At 38.9% G+C, this 22,267-nt stretch overlaps 1 protein-coding gene across 2 annotated transcripts in view; it reads right to left on the bottom strand.

Moving 5' to 3' along the window:
• Nucleotides 1-22,267, bottom strand: part of EML4 (EMAP like 4) — a 163,158-nt gene that overhangs the window by 12,008 nt on the left and 128,883 nt on the right. For both annotated transcript variants that reach the window (XM_070429100.1, XM_070429099.1), the window contains 6 exons: nucleotides 19,371-19,522; nucleotides 17,118-17,243; nucleotides 16,903-17,034; nucleotides 16,160-16,227; nucleotides 10,499-10,587; nucleotides 8,356-8,453 (listed from right to left, as the gene is read on the bottom strand). In XM_070429100.1, the coding sequence (XP_070285201.1) occupies nucleotides 8,356-8,453; nucleotides 10,499-10,587; nucleotides 16,160-16,227; nucleotides 16,903-17,034; nucleotides 17,118-17,243; nucleotides 19,371-19,522 (665 nt within the window). The remainder of the gene's footprint in view (nucleotides 1-8,355; nucleotides 8,454-10,498; nucleotides 10,588-16,159; nucleotides 16,228-16,902; nucleotides 17,035-17,117; nucleotides 17,244-19,370; nucleotides 19,523-22,267) is intronic.

The raw sequence follows: 22,267 nt of genomic DNA, 5'->3' as shown, positions 1-22,267 counted from the left end.
ACTGTATGGAAAGGAATAGAACTAAAACCTCCCAGAACTCAAAGCGCAAAAGACTCAGGGATCTTTGAGAACATTAACCAGCAGTCTTTAAGTTCTTGTTAGTGCTAACACCCTTTTGTCATATTAAATCGTACTTGAGAAGCCCAGTATGTAAAGCAAATAAAATCAGATCCATGTGAGCCCCACCCCTAGCCCCAACCCCAAATCCTAGGGCTTTGCAGGAGACAAAGTAAAAAGAGCTTCTGAATCCAAAGCCTTAAAAGGATTTCTATAGCAGCAGTTACACAATCAAACTGCTTACACAGTGAATTTAGGATACAATCACGGATTCATGAATCCTGTAATTTAGTCAAACCACTTTTTAAAATATTTACTAAACACTATGAAGATGGAAGTTCTCATGGGAAGTGAAATTAAAAAGGTCCTTCTAAATCACATGATGTAATGAGAGGAACAAAATGCCGCAGAGAAGGCCACGGAGGTTTGGAGTGTGTGCTGGAGGGAGGTTTGAAGATAGTATGCTCCCAGGGACACCTCGGAAGTGACTGGGCAGAGGCAGCCACCGGACCGGAAGTGAAAGGCTGGAGGAAGAGTACACAGGATGGCTCCACTCACCTCTCTTCCCTTCAACTCCTCAGCCGGCCCACAGAGGCCAGGTTCATGAAGAGCAAATTATTTCTTGGAAGATCACTGGGCCAGGCCCAGTCACGTACTAGTACAGTAAACAAACTTGATGTGTGTGCTTGTGAGAAGGCATCATTTGCCGGTAACAGCAAGTACGAGAGCAGCTTCAGCAGAAAATCTGTTCATTCACTCTTAACATAAACCTTTGAGGCAGCACATGTGAGCACTAATCTGTAAAGGCAAATACTGAGCCATGCTCTATCTAAAAGATGAATGTCCTTGTTTCTACTGCTCCTATTTTTTGATTTGCTCCTAACAAGACAAAGATTGTCTTAGAACTAAATGCAAGGGTTTAGAAATGGGAGAGAGAAAAGGCAAGTGGCTTGATATGTAAAAAAGATTAAACCAAAGGTGTGTTCAGTTAGACTCTCCTAGCATACACTGAGGTTTTCCAGAGTCCCAAGGATTGAACAGAGACAGATCGAAGTTTTAACTCAGTCTGTATCACTCTTAGAAACTACTTAGTTTATGCATGTACTTATACTACAAAGCAATTGTATTAATTCAGATTGGCTTGCTCAGCAGGGTTAGGACACAAAACCAAGGACTGTGATAAACGAGCTCCTGCTATAGCTGCCTCACTTTTCTTATTCACCAAATGAGCATGTCGACAAGATAATGCTTTCTGCCCTTTATATGCTTAACAATTTATGATTCTAAATGAGGTCATACAACGTTTCTAAAGAACACCTAGAAGAGGGAATACACAACAAATCTCTAAATTTCCAGTTTATGGTAAGTTTTTCTAAATACTGAAATTTTAAGTGGGTAAGGATAAACTTCAGGAAGATTATGAAAGATATCTGGGTCAGTAGTAAATGGAAATACATTTCAATGAATGGAAGAGCAAGTTTTGTGTGTTTATGGAAACTACAACTGGGTTTCTCCCCCAAATCTCTCATAGTTAAACTTTAGGATCAACATAAATCAAATCAGAAAACAAAACAAAGAAGTAAGAGTCATAAAGCTCCAAAGCCGGCAAGTCTGAAGTACAATCTGACTGCATGTATCAGTCTATCCAAAGATGGTATTATTCAATAGGGGTGTGGGGACGGTGGTCTGCAACGAAAGAGGAGCCACAGAGGCAAATGTGGGCAGTACCCACCTAATGTCCAGAGCAGAGGGACCGCAACCAAGACCAGCCCGTGGCAGCTCTCACCCTACTGTGAGCTCACTCACCTTCTGATTATCTCGGATTTCATATGCACTCTTTTGCTTGCAGTGGTGGGAACCTTTTTTCTGCCAAGGGCCATTTGGATATTTATGACATCATTTGCGGGCCATTCAAAATTATCAACTTAAAAATTAGCCTGCTATATCTGGTCAAACATTTAATTAACTCACCCCTAATGCCTTGGCAGGGCCAGACCAAATAATTTGGCTTAAAGGGAAGTGCTGTCTAGAGGATCCTCACATCCTGTCCCCTTGGCAATTATGTATCTTACTTTAAATGAATAAACTAGCATTCTGATTATGACTTGGAGTCCTGAGGCTTGCTTATAGAAAGAAAATTTGATCAGAGGAAACTAGGATTCAGTTCCTTGCCAGTTACAGTTCCTGTTATAAACTGATATTTTAGACACCAGCTTTGCTTTGGAGAACTTGGATGATGTAAGTCCATCTTTCTAAAATGATCTTGTCTTGTTTCTCAGCTTATGAGACTGCAAGCAAGGTCTTGGCCTGTAATGACCTCCTCAAGCACACCACTGACTGACCAACTGCCCTCCTCTAACTACTGCTTCTTCATGTGCTTGGGTGCTAGTCATCTTCCCAATTGACATTCCCATAGAACATGATGCTGTGAAGAGGGACAAGCTCCAACTGCCTGGTTATAATTTATCAGAGGGACATATTCTGAAATTCTAAATATGTTTCTGTAGCTATGGTGGTCACTTAAATGCTGACTCCTAACAGAAAAATATTGGAAATAAAACAGAGAACAGCATTTGTACTTGGAACTCTGAGAATAGCTCCAGTAGCCACATTTTAGCAAAGACCTAATCTTGGCAACAATCCCATAAAGTAGGAACTATTATAATCTCCAATTTTAAGATAATGGTATTAAGACTCATAGAAGTTAATTAACTTTCCTAAAGTCATAAATTAATAAGTGGCAGAGCGAGCATTAGCCCAGTTTTGTCTGTCTTATAGCAGACAACAGATAAGAGAAGTGAACATGAAACTGTAAGACCAGCTGGTGGAAACAGACAGTAAGAAGTGACAGCTGGGAGCAAAGACAAAACAGATAATTAGAAAAGCGGAGTAACTGAACCTTCCATTACAGCCTCAAACAGTACTATAAACTTTAACAGTTCCTAGGGATATCTCAAAATAATCCTTTGAAATGCTCGAAAGATAAAAGCTGCCCAATCAGAAAAGGCCAAGTCTCATGCAACTGATAAGCTTGCCATTTTTTAACACTTCCAAGGTCATTCTCATCCAATGTCACGCATTGCTGCTTCCTTTCTGAATCAGTTGTGCTGTAAGAGCACAGTCCAATATACATATTGATAAATCCAGGCATTATCATACATGAGAATGTTTACTACGATGAGAATAGGATTCAGGTCCCATATCTACCACTATGTCAGCATGTGACCAACAACAAGTCATTTATCTCCTCTGAAACTCGATATCTTCATCCATAAAATTAATGCTGAGTACGTGCTACCTGTAAAATTTTATACCACAATATTAAATTATACTTGACGTAGTCTATTAAAGACATGGACTTTATAAAAAGGCTAAGGTAAAAATTAATTAAACTTTGGTAATCTGAAAATTTCTTTCAGTGGAACATTTTATTTAATCAGTTGCATAATGAAGTGTTATTATATTACCCTATATCAAAAATATTAAAATAATAAATTGAGCCTGGCTGGCTTGGCTCAGTGGTTGACCTATGAACCAGGAGGTCACAGTTGGATTCCCAGTCAGAGCATATGCCCTGTTTGCTGGCTCGATCCCCAGTGTGGGGCATGCAGGAGGCAGCCAATCAATGATTCTCTCTCACCACTTATGTTTCTATGTCTATCTCCCTCTCTGAAATCAATTAAAAAAAAATCCTATCTAATAAAAGAGTAATATGCAAATTAACCATCACTCTGACAGAAAGACGGCGGTGCCCACAGCCACAAGATGGCAGCGCCAGTCCTCTCAGCCCTGCTGGAGTCCTCCAGTCCCAAGGGTGGCTGCTGAGAGCAGGGCCCGCTTGGCTGTTGCCTGTGGCGACCCGGGAGCAGCCAAGCGGGCCCCGCAGACAGCAGAGAACCACGGGGAGCGGGCCTAAGCCATCATAGGACATCCCCTGAGGGCTCCCGGATTGGAGAGGGTGCAGGTCGGGCTGAGGGACCTCCCGCCCCCGTGCACGAATTTCGTGCACCAAGCCTTTAGTATATAAATAAAAATAGACTAAAAGATAGATTTAAATAAATAGAAATGATTCATAATTGCTGTCAAGGCAAACAAAAATATTTTGGATGAATTCTAAAACTTTGAGGTTGCTTGTAGACCAGATTATAGGTTGATTTTTAGCACATGATACAAAATATGCAAAAATATAAATTTTTTTTCTTCAAAAAGTAAATGGCCTAGGTTTTGCTTATTAAGAAAAGAAAAATGAATTCTTTTATTACCCTGAAACTATTTTGTGATAAAGGCTGCTAAAGAATCTGTGCCAATAATCGATAATTCAAGTGATTTGCTAATCCTAAATTAATCTCCTGACATCATACATATCAAGCTACCTCATTTTCTATAAAAATAATATTTAACATATAGCAACATATATGTGCCAAGCATTATTCTAAGTATTTTATATGGATTAACAAGTTTTAACCAGTGAAGCAGAAACTATTATCCTCATCTTATAGGTGAGAAGACCGAATACTAGCTGCCTTTCTCGTCATGTCCTCAGCTCAAATGTCCTTTTTTAGGACAAGGAACAAATCTTTCATATATTCCCAGTGCCTAGAACATTTATCTCATTAGCAGAGTACCTGCCATAAGGTAAGTACTCAGTATATTTAAAGAATTGAATCTAATCTTCATTGTAAAGTGATAAACTTGTCAATCTGAAATGGCAACAAATTAAAGAAAATGTTAATTTTCTTAATGTAGACAAATATTTATATAAATTATTTTAGCGGCAGAGAGGCGATACAGGATGCCAGGGTGGGCAGGAACATGGGACATTTGGGTTAAAAGTGAGTGACTGTTTCATTTCTGACTCATTCCATTTTCAAAATGTGTTATTCTAAGGGTTTCTGATAGAAAGTTTTAAGAAACCACCTTAAAATTAGTCCGAGACAGACAAGTATTAAACTCCCATCAAAAGGAGAAAGCTGGGGCACAGTGAAAACAGTCCTGAGAGGGAAGTTCATAGCACTACAGGCCTACCTCAAAAAAAAACAAGAAAAATTAATAATAAACTATTTTAACCCTACAACTTAAATAATCAGAAAGAGAACAAGAAAAGCACAAAGTAGAAGGAAGGAAACAATAAGGATCAGAGCAGAAATAAATGAGATAGTGGGGAAAAAAAAATCCATGAAACCAAGAGCTGGTTCTTTGAAAAGATAAACAAGATTGATGAACTGTTAGCCAGACTCATCAAGAAACAGAGAGGACCCAAATAAAAAAAAATCAAAAATGAAAGTGGTGAAGTAACAACTGACACCACAGAAATGCAAAGGGTTGTAAAAGAAAATATTATGAACAACTATATGTCAACAAGCTAGACAATGTAGATGAAATGGACAAACTCCTAAAAACACCCCACAAAAATTTCCCAAAACTGAATAAGGGAAGAATCAGAAAACATGTAGTAATAATAATAATAATAATAATAATAATAAAACAACTCCGAGCAAACAAAAGCCCTGGTCTGGATGGCTTCACAGGGGAGTTTTACCAAACCTTCAAAGAACAACTAACCCCTATCCTCCTCAAACTATTCCAAAAAATTCAAGAGGAAGGAACACTTCCAAACTCTTTTTATGAGGCCAGCATTATCCTAATTCTAAAACCAGATAAAGGCACTACAAGCCAATATTCCCAATGAACACAGATGCTAAAATCCTCAACAAAATATTAGCAAATCAGATCCAGCAATATATTAAAAAGATCATACACCATGACCAAGTGGAATTTATTCCAGGGATGCAAGGCTGGTTCAATATTCACAGATCAATAAACATGATACATCACAAACTGAAAGACAAAAATCATGATCATATCAATAGATGCAAAAAAAGCATTCGACAAAACACAACACCCACTTTTGATAAAAACTCTCAGCAAAGTGGGAATAGAGGGAGCATATCTCAACATAATAAAAGCCATATATGACAAACCTACAGCCAACATCATACGTAATGGGCAAAAACTAAAACCATTTCCCCTAAGAACAGGAACAAGATAGGGATGTCCGCTTTCACCACTGTTATTCAACACAGAAGTCCTATCCACAGAGATCAGACAAAAGAAGAAATAATAGGTATCCAAATTGGAAAGGAGGAAGTAGAACTCTCATTATTCACAAATGACATGATATTGTACACAGAAAACCCTAAAGATTCCAACAAGAACTACAGATTTAATAAAGGAATTCTGCAATGTAGCAGGATACAAAACTAACACCCAGAAATCGATGGCATTTTTATACACCAATAATGAATTGTCAGAAAGAGAAACTAAACAATCTCATTTACCATTGCAACAAAAAAATTAAGATACTTAGTGAATAAAGTTAACCAAGGAGGTAAAAGACTTGTCCTCGGAAAACTATAGGACATTGAAAAAAAGAGATAGAGGAAGACATAAACAAGTGGGAGAATATACCATGTTCATGGATTGGTAGAATTACATCATTAAAATGCCCATACAACCCAAAGCAATCTACAGATTCAATGCAATCTCTATTAAAATACCAAAGGCATATTTCATAGATCTAGAACAAATACTCCAAATATAGAACCAGAAAAGACCCCAAATAATTGCACCAATCCTGAGAAAGAATAAAGTTGGAGGAATTACAATACCAGATATCAAGTTATACTACAAAGCCACTGTAATCCAAACAGCCTGGTACTGGCACAAGAACAGACATATAATTCAATGGAACAGAACAGAGACCCCAGAAATCAACCCAAGCCATTACACTCAAATTAATATTCGACAAAGGAGGCAAGAGTATACAATGGACTCAAGACAATCTCTTCAATAAATGGTGTTGGGATAATTGGACAGATACTTGCAAAAAAATGAAACTAGACCACTAACTTACACCACACACAAGAATAAACTCAAAATGGATAAAAGACTTAGTAAGTAGTCATGAAGCCATAAAAATCCTAGAAGAAACCACAGGTAGCAAACTCTTAGACATCTCTCATAGCAGTATGTTTACGGATACATCTCATAGGGCAAAGCAAACTAACAAGAAAATAAACAAATGGGACTACATCAAAATAAAAAGCTTCTGTACAGCAAAAGAAACCAACAAAATAAAAAGGAAGCCCACTGTATGGGAGAACATATTTGACAATGATACATCTGATAAAGGGGTAATATCCAAAATATATAAGGAACTTAACAAAGGAAGACAAAACAATCCAATTAAAAAATGGGCAAAGGACCTAAATAGACACTTCTCCAAAGCAGACATATAGATGTCCAAGAATTATACGAAAAAATACTCAAAGTCACTGACATCACAGATATGCAAATTAAAATGACAATGAGGTACCACCTCACACCTGTCAGAATGGCTACCATCAATAAATCAACAAATAACAAGTGTTGACAAGGATGTGAAGAAAAGGGAACCCTAGTACACTGCTGGTGGGAATGCAGACTGGTGCAGCCATTATAGAAAACAGTATGGACTTTCCTAAAAAAATTAAATACGGAACTGTCATATGACCCAGTGACTCCACTTCTAGGAATATATCCTAAGAGACCTGAAACACCAATCAGAAAGAATGTAAGCACCCCTATATTCATAGCGCAATTTATAATGCCTAAGATCTGGAAAGAGACCAAGTGTCCATTAGTAGATGAGTGGATAAAAAAGTTGTGGTACATTTACACCATGGAATATTATGCAGCAGTAAAAAAGGATCTCTTACTCTTTGAGACAGCAAGGAGGGGTCTGGAGAGCATTATGCTAAGTGAAATAAGCCAGTCAGAGAAAGACAAGTATCACATGATCTCACTCATATGTAGAATTGAATGAACAAAATAAACTGATGAACAAAATAGATCCAGAGACATAGGAGCATGGAACAGACTGTGGAGTCTCTGAGGGAAGGTGGTGGTGGATGGGAAGAGATCAACCAAAGAACTTGTATGCATATATGCATAACCCATGGACACAGACAAAAGGGTGGTGAAGGCCTTGGGCGGGGGATGGGGACAGGCTAGAGGAGTCAATGGGGGGAAAAGAGGGACATGTAATATTTTCAACAATAAAGATTTAATTTTAAACAAAGGAGAAAGTTTTCTATAGTACACAGGGAACTGTAATATTCTGCTGTCAGGTAAATTCAGTTTTCAGATTAAAGTTTAAAGGGCAGAAAACAACAGGTACATCAATGTAAACACTTAACTCTTTTTAACACAAGTAAAAATTTCCAACAGTCTCACAATTTATCTTACTTCTCTACTTACAGTGCACTTTCCATGTCTGCTATATTTTCTTCCATTTTCTGAGACTACATAGAGGTAAATAAAGTTGTCATGAGATCCTACAGCCAGGCGGGTGCCATCTAGAATGAAGCAAGAAAGAGTGTTGACTAGAGAAATAGCTACACTGATATAACTACAATCTGGCCCCGTGGAGGTTAACCAGCTTTTACGGGTCTAAATCACAGTATTCATATGGTAAGCTGAGCATATAATTGCTCACTTCAGCTGAGCACATAGGACCTCTCCAAATATAGGGTTGGTTCTCCTGGGAAGGAGCTATGTTCTCCTCTATTGTACTTACTATGTAGCACAGCGGTTCTCAACCTGTGGGTCACGACCCCTTTGGGGGTCGAACGACCCTTTCACAGGGGTCACCTAAGACCATCGGAAAACACATATATAATTACATATTGTTTTTGTGATTAATCACTATGCTTTAATTATGTTCAATTTGTACAATGAAATTGGGGGTCACAACATGAGGAACTGTTTAAAGGGTCGCGGCATTAGGAAGGTTGAGAACCACTGATGTAGCAGATGGCCAATAAAGTCCAACTGATTCTTGTATATTAACTGCTACATTTGCAGTAGTTACTTGTTACTACAATATTGAAAAAAGCCAATCCAAAACTTTTTCTGCTTCTACTCTTGCCAGGCTTATAGATAGAAGCAAATACTTTTCCTTCCTTTCTCAACTCAAGAGAACAGAATTCAGTGCTTCCTATGAAACAACTTAGAAAACTTAGAAGCAATCAAAAGGTCATCTGAACCCCACACTAATCCAACAACTACTGGAATATATTTTTGAATATATGTGAATGTCACTCTAACTCCAGGAAAGAAAGTTATGAATCAAAATCATAATAATAAGAGGAAAAGAAAATTGGAATACTATGAAAACTTAACATTTTAAATAAAGTACAAAGATTAATTCAAACAAGGCTAAACAAACTTATCAAATTCTTGGGCTGCTGAGTATCCTATATAATAAAAGCCTAATATGCTAAGTGTCCAGTCAACCGGTTGGCCATTCAAAACCAATCAAAGCGTAATATGCTAATGATATGCTAAGGATGCTCAATCGCTCGCTATGACATGCACTGATCACCAGGGGGCAGTTAACCAGTCCCTATGACATGCACTGACCACCGGGGGTAGATGCTCTGACCCGTAGGTTAGCTTGCTGCTGGGGTCCAGCCGATCGGGACTGAGTGAGACAGGCCAGACATGCCCTGGAGCCCTCCCGCGGTCCCTCCCCAGCTGGCCAACCTCTCATGTCTTCCCCCCGCCCTGATAGTGCACTGGTAGGATCCCTCAGCCTGGCCTATACCCTCTCACAATCCGGGAACCCTTGGGGGATGTAGGACAGCCAGTTTTGGCCTGATCCCACAGGGGGAGCACCACTCAGCCAGAAGCTGGGTTCACGGCTGGCGAGTGCAGCGGCAGTGGTGAGAGCCTCTCCCATCTCTGCAGAAGCGCTAAGGACAGGGGGAGCAGGCCTAAGCCAGCAGTAGCAGGCCAGGCTGAGGCACACCCCCCCCCCCACCCGCCCAGTGCATGAATTTCGTGCACCAGGCCTCTAGTTTCATATAATTAATAAAACAATCATTACTATATGTAATCTGAAATAATGCCACTAGATTTTAAAGAACTTGAAGGGCCTATAAAATTCGTATATTTTTAATATTCTATAATTTCTTTTATATTCTCCTATATACAAAGAAAAGGTTGCTAAATAGATGTAACATTCAACCTAGTACCTATTCAAAATTCTAAGCACACTATATGTTTAGTGCCAAAATAGAAAGTGTGTATGTGTCGGGGTGGGGGTGAGATGGGGTGATTGCACTATTTTCTGCTTTCAATTGCGAATGCAGTCTAACAATTCATTATAAATTTGTTTCCTTGATTTAGAATGTTGTTTAACTTTAGCAGATTTTTTACAGTTTCTCACAGCAGAGTTTTTGCAGTTTCTCGCAGCAGAGTTTAATCGGAAACTCTGGGGAAACCATATTCAATACTTTACAACTCTAGACAGAGAATATAGTAATCAGCTTCATTGAAAATGAAAAAAGCAGATACAGAGAAATGCTGTGAATGCCAGGGTGGGGGTAAATCTACTCACCTACTGAGTAGCGCATCACAGAGAGCTGTTCATTCCCATCTGTGTGGATAGAAACTAGATCTCTGGTTTCTGCATCCAGAACAAACCACCTATTAAGAAGTAAAAATAAAAAATCTTCAGATATTAGCATTTATAGAGAAAATGGTTGCTGATCATCATTTCTCCCTTTTTAAAAATTAAGAAATTTTAATATTACTCTTAAGTATGACATGTTTTCCTCTTCCAATGAAGGATGAGTTCATTTTGCAAAATGTTGCTAGATACAATATAAATATACTTATATGGGCCTAGGCATGTTCATTTCTATTTAGGTATTCACTGAATGCCCACAGCATTTCTTTGCTAATTAGTCTAAATAGAATAAGATGACAGGATCAGTGTTTCTGAAGATTATACTAGAAGTGGGGAAAAGGAAATGAGCCAATTAAAACAAAACAATCAAGTGCCAATCTTAGTGATGCTGACTATGTACGTCTAGTAGAGGAACTCTCATAAGGAAAATGAATGGTAGCAGGAGGATAGGATGTAGGATATGGGTTGAGCTGAACCCTGAGGGAAAGAAGTACAGCAGTTCAGGCAGGAGGAGTGAAAGCTGCACAGCTATGGAGGTAGGAGGGAGCACGCACAGTGTGAAGGTGGGAGGGAAAGGCAGCCAGCCATTCATTTGGTGTGATTTCAAAGGAACCAGCAGGGGGCACTCTGCCTCTCCAATACCTTAACATAGGCACAGAGAAACTAAATTTGATAGTTTTTCATTCACATTTATAGGAAAAGTAAAAATGTAAAAGCCTCTTGAGAAGTAAAACAATGACTTAAATCCAACTACATCATAAATGACTTATCTAAAAGCACTAAAGGAAGAAATGGTGTTTCAGAAGAGTATGGCAAGATATGAGCTATAAGAAAAGGCTGGGAACTAAGGAGAGACAACCAAAGGCTGGATAAGTGAGAGAAGGCAGGTTATAGACCAGTGATGGCGAACCTTTTGAGCTCGGCGTGTCAGCATTTTGAAAAACCCTAACTTAACTCTGGTGCTGTGTCACATATAGAAATTTTTTGATATTTGCAACCATAGTAAAACAAAGACATATTTTTGATATTTATTTTATATATTTAAATGCCATTTAACAAAGAAAAATCAACCAAAAAAATGAGTTCGCGTGTCACCTCTGACACGTGTGTCATAGGTTCGCCATCACTGTTATAGACAGTATGCAGAGCTGGTTGGAGTTCAAAGTTGAGCATTGCCTAGCTCAGATCAGGCATTAAAAGTATTTGTAAAATGAATAATGAACTAATATAAAATGTCTTGAACATGACAACCTATATTTTAGCAAGAATTACTTAGTAGTAGTGCAGTGTGCAGGAAGAAATGGTTAGGGTGGAGAAAATGGGACAATACTAGAAAAATAAAATTACTATCTAAATCTCATGTAACAGGGTGGGACAAAAGCAGCAAGTTTTGTTTTTAATTATTCAGATGGGAAAATTCTATCACTAAAATAAGCCAGTAACAGAAATCAGAATGACAGTTCCTTTCAATTTTGAAACTAATTATATAACTAATATCTGGAAAGAGATCATTTATCTTTCAGATTAAAATAAATACTATTTATGAGAGGATAGTGCTTTAAAGAACTTAAAAAACACAAGTTTAGTGATGCTGTTTCATATGCCTTAATGAATTCAAGGTAGGAGATGAAAGACGAAAAGATCCCAACTATTCTATATAATATACTAGTATATGATAAAACCTAATATGCTAAGTGTCCGACCACTCATTCAACCGTTTGACCAGTTGCTACAACACACACTGACCACCAAGGGCAGATGCTCCAAATGGTAGGTTAGCTTGCTGCTGGGGTCCGCCAAGACTGGGATTGGGCAAGATGGGCCGGACACGCCCTGGAGCCCTCCTGTGGTCCCTCCCTGGCCCCGACCGTGCACTGGTGGGGTCCCTTGGCCTGGCCTGCACCCTCTCGCAATCCAGGACCCCTTGGGAGATGTCAGAGAGCTGGTTTCAGCCCGATCCCCGCAGGCCAGGCTGAGGGACCCCACTGGTGCACGAATCCTTGCACCGGGCCTCTAGTTTACCTATAAAATTGCTCTCTAAACATGTTCATGAATGAATTTTAGTAACTTGTGAGCCATAGGTTGAAACTTCCAGGTAGCTAACTTAATTCACAAATTCTGTCTTCTATCCAGGTAACAGAAATAGCTTCTATTTGTGAATACTGGAGTTTAAAAGTAGGAAACTGGCATTTGAAGCCTATGCTACAAGTTTACTGGTCATTTCAATTTCAAAGGTATATAAGAAACACACTTTATTGCAATTGGACAGTTCCCATAGATTAAAGGTTTCTTCTGAGAATGTATTTCATTAATCAACTTTTATGGCTTCCACTGTGATGCTCCTCTAAGCCAAGAAGTGCCAAAGCTGATGCCAAGTGAATTGCCCTCTCACAGTAAGGGAACAAAATATTCCAACTCAGATTAAACAGACATACCTAAAGAACAATGAGATACAGCTCCACTCTGCAGGTGTCAGGTTTCTAGTTTTTAACGAATTTATGTAAACTTTACCATACCTTCTTAGGCATTCAAAAATTATCAATTTTTATTTTGGAGAAGCTCCAACTGATACTGTTTCCAAATTAGTTTAATCTTACTAGGAAAACTGCAAACAATTCTATAGTTTTGGAAACCCCTCAAAAAGTTATATTTAAAAACCACCCGAGTCCTGGCCAGTGTTGCTCAATGGTTACAGCGTCGGCCCGCACACTGAAGGTTTGATTCCGGGTCAAGAGCATGTACCTGGGTTGTAGGTTCATTCCTTGGCTCCAGTCTGGATGTGTTCAGGAGGCAACCAATCAATGTGTCTCTCTTACATCAATGTTTCTCTCCCCCCCCTCCTTTCTTCCCTTCCTCTCTCTCTGAAAATCAATAGAAAAATATCCTCGGGTGAGGATTAAAAAACAAAACAAAAAACACCAGAATGTCTTATTGGTATAACATGTAGGAAACAAAAACTCTGAGTCATTTACTAGAGATGGTAGTTATTTAAAAAAAACAAAAGAGACCTCTGCCTCCTTTTTCTTTCTTCAGTCACATATAAGAGATTAATTCTACTTTTGGTAAGCAATTTTTAGTAATAATCCAACAACTTTGTTATTGAAAATAAACAACTTCCATATGGACCCCAAGAAATAATTTTAAAGCTCCCACGCTTTTCACTGCATGAATTATGTTCTATCTTCAGAAAGATTTTTTGGACTCAGGATCTCTGTCCCTAATAAAGGTATGGAGAACATAACAAATTCTCTACCAAAGGGAATTTTATAGAAATAAATATTTAAGTTTTCACTGTGTTGAATTTATTCTTATTCTAGTCTAGAGTATATAAATTGTAACCAAGCTTCCGCTTTAAGGTAATCTGGAATCATTATGGGGCTCTATATTGCTCCTAAGATAAATGATGGTACTACATTTTGGTATTTGACTCACATGTCAGATCAATTTAAATATATAACCAAAGATTTCTCATCTCGAATACATTTAGAAAGATCCATTAGGTCCTTGTTTATGATCTAATGCAAGAATAGGAATGTGGCTTTTATAATCAGAAAAATGTATAAAGTCAAAAACAGGAAAAGAGTAGCCCATTTCAACTTTCTTATTTTACAAATAAGAACAATGAAATCCTAGGATGCCAAAACCCTCAACCAGTCATCAACCAAGTAGTTAGTGGCAGAACCAGGATAGAGCTCTGGCCTGTGCTTTTCACTGTCTCACAACAGGGAAGGGTGTGCTCTTTCTCTGCCTGTGATGCATTAACATTTAGGGATTCAGAGAAGAAAAGAGACGGGAAAGGACGCAAAACAGGAGTTTATAATCAGACTGGGGAGAAAGAGTGAGTTAATAAAGTAAAATGAAATATACAAGGATTATGAAATTTCAGGCAGGGAGGATGTAGGTGACCTGGGATTTCATCTCATCAAATGTGGCACAGATAGGTGGGACATAAACAGGTGGAGAGGAGTAGATAGAAAAGTACAAAGGGGCCCTAAGCCGGTTCGGTCCAATGGATAGAGTGTCTGCCTGCAGACCGAAGGGTCCTGGGTTCAATTCTGGTCAAGGGCATGTACTTTGGTTGCAGGATCCTCCCCGGCCCAGTCCCTGGTCGGGGCTTGTGCAGGAGGCAACCAATAGATGTGCTTCTCTCACATCGCTGTTTCTGTCTTTCCCTCTTTCTTCCACTCTCTAAAATTCAATGAAAAAATATCCTTGGGTGAGGATTAAAAAAGAGAGAGAGAAGCACAAAGGGGTTGGACAGGACAACAACTTGACCATTCTATTCTTCGGGGAGGGGGGGGGGGACAGGGGGGGAGGTGGAGTGAGTGGAGGGGGGCAGGAAGAGATTAACCAAAGAGCTTGTAGACACAGACAATCCTGTGGTGAAGGCCTGGGATGTGTGTGTGTGGAGGAGGAGACCTCTGTAATACTTTCAACAATAAATGTAAACTTAAAAACAATCATTAATGGGCTTTACAGGCCAAGCTAACAAGTTTAGGTATCAAAAAGCCTTTAGAAACGTTCTTGACCTGAATTTGCTCCATCTATTTCCTCCTGCCTGATATGACTCCTCACTCTTCACTGCCTCTTCAAGATCCAAGGACTCCTCCAAGGCAGGACCAATCTTACCTCCTCTGTGAAGTGTTCTCTGACAACTCAGGCTCACAGTAATTTCTCTGTTGAACTCCAAGCACTGCTGCCTGTTTATTCAAGTAATGCTAAACCTAATAAAAGCTCTTTATTTTCTTATGGACATACATAATCTATTGGGGAAAGGGACCATGTCTCATATTCCTCTGTGCCACTCCATGCATCGAGATCAGTGCCTTACAGTTGCAGGAATTCAATAAGCATTGGAAGAGCGACTCAGAACTGGAGTTGTAACAAGGCAGAACTCTGGGAGATTCATGCTGATAGAGTTCAAAGACACTGTCACCTGGGAAATGAGCGCAGGAGTACCCAAGGACCACGTTAAGTAACACCAAATTGCAGAGGGAAAAAGCTGTTCTTTTCTAATTAGAAATCTTCTCTTTTAATTATGTCAAAGAAGAAAGTCTCAGCTAGCGCTAATATCACTTGAACATCTCCCTTTTGAGGAGTATTTATGCCTAGAACCTCTATCGTCAACAGTATCTGGCTGAATTTTGATAACAGTACTTTAGCTACATTGCTGGCTTGCCAAGGTACATTCACCATCAAAATTGGTAGGTTCACCTGGATTGCTTAAGTGTCTCCAGGTCTAGTGTTCTGTTGCTGTGATTCTGCATCAAAACTAAATTAAATTCTTTACCCAGTCATTTGCCAGGCTCACTGTCCCTGACATGTACTGTAATGCGGGCTGCACAGGGCAGGGATTTTTGTTTTGCACTCTGATGTAGCTTAAATCCCCACAACAGTGTCTAACCAAGAGCAGGTGCTCAGTAAATAATTACTAATGATTGAAAGAGTATATGTAACAGATAAGAGCAACATGCATATTAGTGTGCCACTTAAAAATAAATCTCCAGATCAGATTGACAACATTCCTAACAATAGTTAAACATTCCACCACTTCAAATCACTCAGCTCACATTCCCTTAAAGACCCTACCTGCCTGAGTGCGTTCCTATGGCCACCACTGTGCCACTTGGATGAAAATCTGCACAGTGTCCTGGTTCCTAGAAGAAAGACAGAAAGCTGTTGGGGAGTACATGAGAAAGTCTCACTAGATCTATAGGAACAGTAGCAAAAACTATTTGAAAATAACTTGTTTCATATAAACATCGAATTCCAATCAACATCCTTGTAGCTATGTGGATATGAGAGGAAAAAAGAATTTCAGAGCAGGAAGGGGTACTCTGGCAGAGTGGTGAGGAGAAAGGACAACCAGCTTGTGGCTAGGCAGTGGAATAATAATAGAACAACAACAAACATTTGTATAGGTCTTTAGAGTCTGCAAAGAAAATGTATACACCTTTTGGGCTAGACAAGATGGGTATCTCAGTGGGGTTGGGAGAAAATACAGTAAGAGACAATTCAAAAAGAAGACAGTCTGTTAGTGAGCAGCACTTACTGAATCCAACTGCACCACCACCAGAGGCCCAAACATTTCTGAACAGTGCTCCATGTACATGTAAAATCTTTTTACTATGGAAACTGATGGAAAAATTGAGCTTTTGCACTGCTAATTTGCTTCTTCAGAGTGGGTTCATGGACTATTTTTGACTAAACACTCTTCCCTTTACTAAACACTTTGTTTTAACCAATGCTGAGTTCTTTCACTTTTGCTGCTTCCAAATGCTAGTCTGGGGCATTTCTGTGGGGAGATTATAATCCAATTTTGTTTTACTCACATCTACGAGTCTGGTCCATTCCAGCCTGTGTTCCATTGAGTTCCACAAGCACACCTGTCTGTCCTGAGCACACGTCAAGAGCAAATCTTTGAAGGGATGTGTGGCAAGACCCCAAAGTTCATCTGTATGACCCTGAAATAAAATACACCTATTATTATGTTAAAAGAAACAAAATATCATAAAAATATTCAGTTAATGGTTAAAATTACAGTTACCTGGACTTCTATTTGGAAGCCATCATTAAATGTTCCCCGTAAAATAAAATTTCGTGATGTGCCTACTAAAAATTGATCTGCCTTTCCTTCTGCAACAGCTCTGATTGTTCCATATTGATCAGGAACCTAAAAAGAAAACACAACCCACACTGTAATGTCACCATGCACATACTAACATGCATTAATTACAACCCGAAAACAGCACTAATAGTTAAAAACAATTATGGGGTAATGAGTGACAAAATTCCAAATTTAAAAGTAATATGGTAATCTTATGCTAATGATAATTTATTTATTCAATTCATTTTATTACACAGAAGTTATAATGTATTATTATTATTAACATTCTTTGTTTCAGTACATTTTAAATTTATATTTTACATGATTTTAAGAGTTAAGGCTTAGGAGGAGAGGAAGGTCTGGTCTTGTTACTTAATAGTCGTTATTTTGGTCAAGTCATTTAGCCTAAGACAAGTTTCTTTATATATAATATGGGAATAATAATAATAATAATACAGACGCTACTTACTCTGTGAACTAAAAAGCAGTATATTGTAAAGTGTTATAACTCATTAATAGGACTCCTTGGTAGATCAACCTCATTTAATCCATTACATGGGAAACTCTCAGTGAATGTTATCTAGATACTAAAAGCCTAAATGACTGTTACAGCAGAAGGACCAGAACGACCAGTCGCTATGATGCGCACTGACCACCAGGGGGCAGACACTCAAGGCAGGAGTGCCACTCAGCCAGAAGCCAGGCTCACATCTGGCGAACACAGCAGTGGTGGCGGGAGCCTCTCCCACCTCCACGGCAGCGCTAAGGAAGGAGCGGTGAGCAGGAAGGCAGTAAGGAGTGAGGGGTCCCGGACTGCAAGAGGGCACAGGTTGGGCTGAGGGACTCCCCCGACCCCGTGCACGAATTTTGTGCACTGGGCCTCTAGTACCTATACTAATAAAAGGGTAATATGCTAATTAGACTGGGAGACCTTCCGGGAGACCTTCCGGACGTCCTTCTGGACAAAGGCATGGTGGTAGGGCTGAGGCAGAGGCGGTTAGGGGTGATCAGGCCAGGAAGGGAGGGCAGTTTAGGGTGATCAGGCCGGCAGTGGGGCAGTTGGAGGCAATCAGGCCGGCAGGGGGGGCAGTTGGGGGCGAGCAGGCTGGCAGGCAGAGTGGTTAGGGGCAATCAGGCAGGCAGGCGAGCTGGTTAGGAGTCAGCGGTCCCGGATTGCGAGAGGGATCCCAGATTGGAGAGGGTGCAGGCCAGGCTGAGGGACAAGCCCCCCCCCCCCCCCCGCACGAATTTCGTGCACCGGGCTACTAGTTAATATAATAAGTAAAGTGTTATAACTCATTAATAGGACTCCTTGGTAGATCAACCTCATTTAAACCAAAGAATGACTCCTTCTTTATGAAGTATGACCCCAAAATTACTCCTGAAAGCACAAAGAACTGAATTCTAAAAGTAATCCAAATTTACATTAGAAATGGCAAGAGGAGGATAAACTAGATGGTATAGCTTGACTACAGAGGGTATGAGTTATCTGTGAAGAAAAGAAACAGCATGAATTTAAGGCTGAGATAAAGCAATTCTTTCTTATCTATCTTCTTGAAAATAAAACCCAAGAGCAGTACTATCAGGATCCTCTTTTTAGAGATGTTGTCTGGAAAACATGTTTAGAATACAGTGAGTATAAGTTCAAAATTTAAGTCACTCAAAAAGAGTCAATATCAAAGCAAGAAATTTGTCCTTGCTTTGAGAATTACTGATCTAAAATACAATTCTTAACTGTTCTACCATCTGAGACCTCAATTCAATTAGCATTTAATACCTTTCACAGTACACATAATACCTGTCAGGTTTTATAAATACACCTGGGTCCACACCATGAAGAAGAAACAAGCATAGATAATTATCTACTATCATTAAGCTCACTGTTGAAATGATTATTTTCAGTATTAAAATTAAATTGGTCATTTTGCATACCCTGGTTATATTTTGGATCACTAAGAAAAAAAAGCCTTAGAAATAAACAAGTAAGTTAATTATTCTGCCCAATCTTTTTTTTTTTTAAATGCTTTCAAATTATTTTGTTTAATGATTGGTTTCTTTTTTCTTTTCATTTTGAGGAAATGAAATGACCAGGATATGCACCAACTTCCCAGAAAGTGTAAGTTATCTTAAAGTGGGACAGAAGACATTAGTTTAGAGGGTTTAACATTATAGTTTTTATGTTCCCATCCTTACCTCAATTTCTCTTTCGGGATTCAAATCATGATCCCACAGAATTATTTTCCTGTCTTTTCCTCCTCCGGTTAATAACATCCCATTTCTCATCTGACAAAGTGTGAATACACTGCCATCATGAGCTTTGATTTGTTTGCTGATCTGATAAACACCTAATACGATAGGAAAAATAAAAACACTAGTGATAACATTTCCCCTCAAACTTTAGTGGCTTTCTGGAAGAAAATAGATGCTTTATGACTTAAGATGGGATTACATCATGATAAACCCATTGTATGATGAAAATGCATTTAATATACCTAATCCACCAAACATCATAGTTTAGCCTAGTTGGTTTCTACCAAAGTGCATATCACGTTTGCACCACGGTAAAGTTGAAAAACTGTAAGTCAAACCACAGTAAGTTGGGGACCATTTGTATAAAGCAGTTCTCAACCTTCTGGCCCTTTAAATATAGTTCCTCATGTTGTGACCCAACCATAAAATTTTCGTTGCTACTTAATAACTGTAATGTTGCTACTGTTATGAATCGTAATGTAAATATCTGATATGCAGGATGGTCTTAGGCGACCCCTGTGAAAGGGTCGTTCGACCGCCAAAGGGGTCGCGACCCACAGGTTGAGAACCACTGGTATAGAGTGATTACTCAAAAGTGCCTACAACTCAACAATCAAACACCTATTTTCAGCAAGTTATGCAAGGCTGGTAGTGTAGCTTAATACAACCTTTTGTATTTATGTCAATATTGTTACTCTGAAAATATTTCAAAACACGTTCTTACAAAAGGGTAGAGTAGTGACAATTCTATAGACAACAGGGGATACTCAGAACTTTACAATCTCTTATAATCATCTTATTATGGTAGTTAGCATAGTATCACTTTTCTGATTTTAGAATTGAGGACACACAGGTATAGAAATGGCTTAACCAGTACCACATAGTTAGCTAGTGACAAAGCTGTGAATAGGGCTTAAGGCTCTTCACTCAATGTACCCTTAAGTTTGCAAAAAGCTTTAATTTCCTGCTGAGGTAACAGTATTTAACATTTAGCAACGATTGTTGACCTACCAGCTCTGGCAAGGACTACCCCCTTTATTTGCTGAGATATGGAGACTGGGAAAGGCACTGGGCAGAAGTGGGCACTGGAGGCCTGGAGTAGTGGGTTTTGACCAACCAGAGAAGTATTTTAAATTAAAGCTGTATCAATGTGATAGTTGAATGACAGGCCAGCTTTCTTGTATGCTCACAGCATTTTACAAGTAGCCAGGGAGGGACAAGGCAGGTACATAAAAGGGGATTACATATGTACGTACATACACACACGCACACACACACAATCAGATTCTCTTTTTTAAAGGTGAGGATAAGATTTTAGTACCCAAACCTTTTCCTTTGGTATTTATCAAACCTTATTCAGAGAAGCTCTTTATCTGGTTAGTGAGGCTGGTAGAGCAAGAGTTAAGCTTTTTGGAAGACAATTTTTTTGCAGAATTGGTTACCAGGCTCAAAATGGGAAGGTAGAGCCTTGTTTAAATTTGGCCAAAGTTAAGTCAATAAATAGACCTTAGATCCTTTAGAAAAGTAAAGAAGTTACAAGTTTAAAAATTGTTCAGTGGGGGAAATGAGTGAAGGTGGTCAAAAGGTACGTACTTCCAGTTATAAGGTAAATAAGGTCTGGGAATTTAATGACCACAGTAAACAATACTGTATTGTATACTTGAAAGTTGCAGAGAAAGCAGATCATAAAAGTTCTCATCAGGAGAAAAAATTTTAACTATGTGAGGTGATGGATGTTAACTAAACTTGTGGTCAAATCATTATGTGGTATACCTTAAACTTATACAATGGTATGTGTCAATTATATATCAATAAAACTAGGAAAATGTTCATTTTCTAAAACCAGTCATCAACCGACGAATGGATAAACAAAACGTGGCATGTCCATATCATGGAATATTATTCAGCCATAAAAAGGGATTAAGTACTGACACATGCCACAACATGGATGAACTGTGAAAACATTAAGGTTGAAGAGAAAGAAGCTAAACACAAAAGGGCATATAACGTATTATTCCACTGATATGAAATGTCCAAAAACAGGTAAATCCAGAGAGCAAAAGTAGACAAATGGTTGTTAGAGGCTGAGGGCGGGGCGGGGGGGTGCGGGGGGTGGTGGTGATGGTGTAGAGGAGGATAAAATGTTCCAAAGTTAAACAGTGGTGATAACTGCACAACTCTGAGTATAGTAAAAACCACTGAATTGTATATTTTAAAAGGGGGAATTTTATGGTATATATGTTATATCTCAATGAATCTGTTATTGAGAATTGTGTTATTTTTATTCATTTTTCTATTTGAGCTGACATTATATTTTTAAAATTAACTAGCCCTGGCCAGTGTGGCTCAGTTGGTTGAGTGTTGTCCTGTGCACCAAAGGGTTGCTGGTTCAATCCCAGCAACTGATCAATGTTTCTCTCTCATATCGATGTTTCTCTCCTGCTGCCACCCTAAAAGCAATAATAAATAAGTAAATAAAAATTAACTAAAATTTGTAGGGCTTTGGTATCCTGAAAGAAACAAAGAAAGAAATGCTATAGTTGACTCTAAAAATTACTCAGTGTAAGGGTGCTAGTGGTACAAATAACAGATGGGCATGCCTGATAGAGAGAAAGGAAAGGACTTGACTGATTGGGAGTAAAGCTTGCCTGATTTAGCGGAATTAAAGCAGAACTCCAACAAATTTACTATTAAGATCAAGTGCGTCAGCTCACACCAATATTCATCACTTAAAAATACTTTAAACACTGAACAATATAATTTTGTCCAAGTAGAATAGCCAATTACCAAAAGAGAAAGGACATTTGAGGCATATGAATTTTCTGAGAGTATTGTTGGCT

This window comes from Myotis yumanensis, unplaced genomic scaffold (assembly GCF_028538775.1).
Source record: "Myotis yumanensis isolate MYYU_CA2020_CCGP unplaced genomic scaffold, mMyoYum1.0.hap1 SCAF_11, whole genome shotgun sequence".
Lineage (NCBI taxonomy): Eukaryota > Metazoa > Chordata > Mammalia > Chiroptera > Vespertilionidae > Myotis > Myotis yumanensis.
The sequence above is the reverse complement of the archived record's forward strand: the minus strand, read 5'-3'. Positions and strand labels throughout refer to the sequence as shown.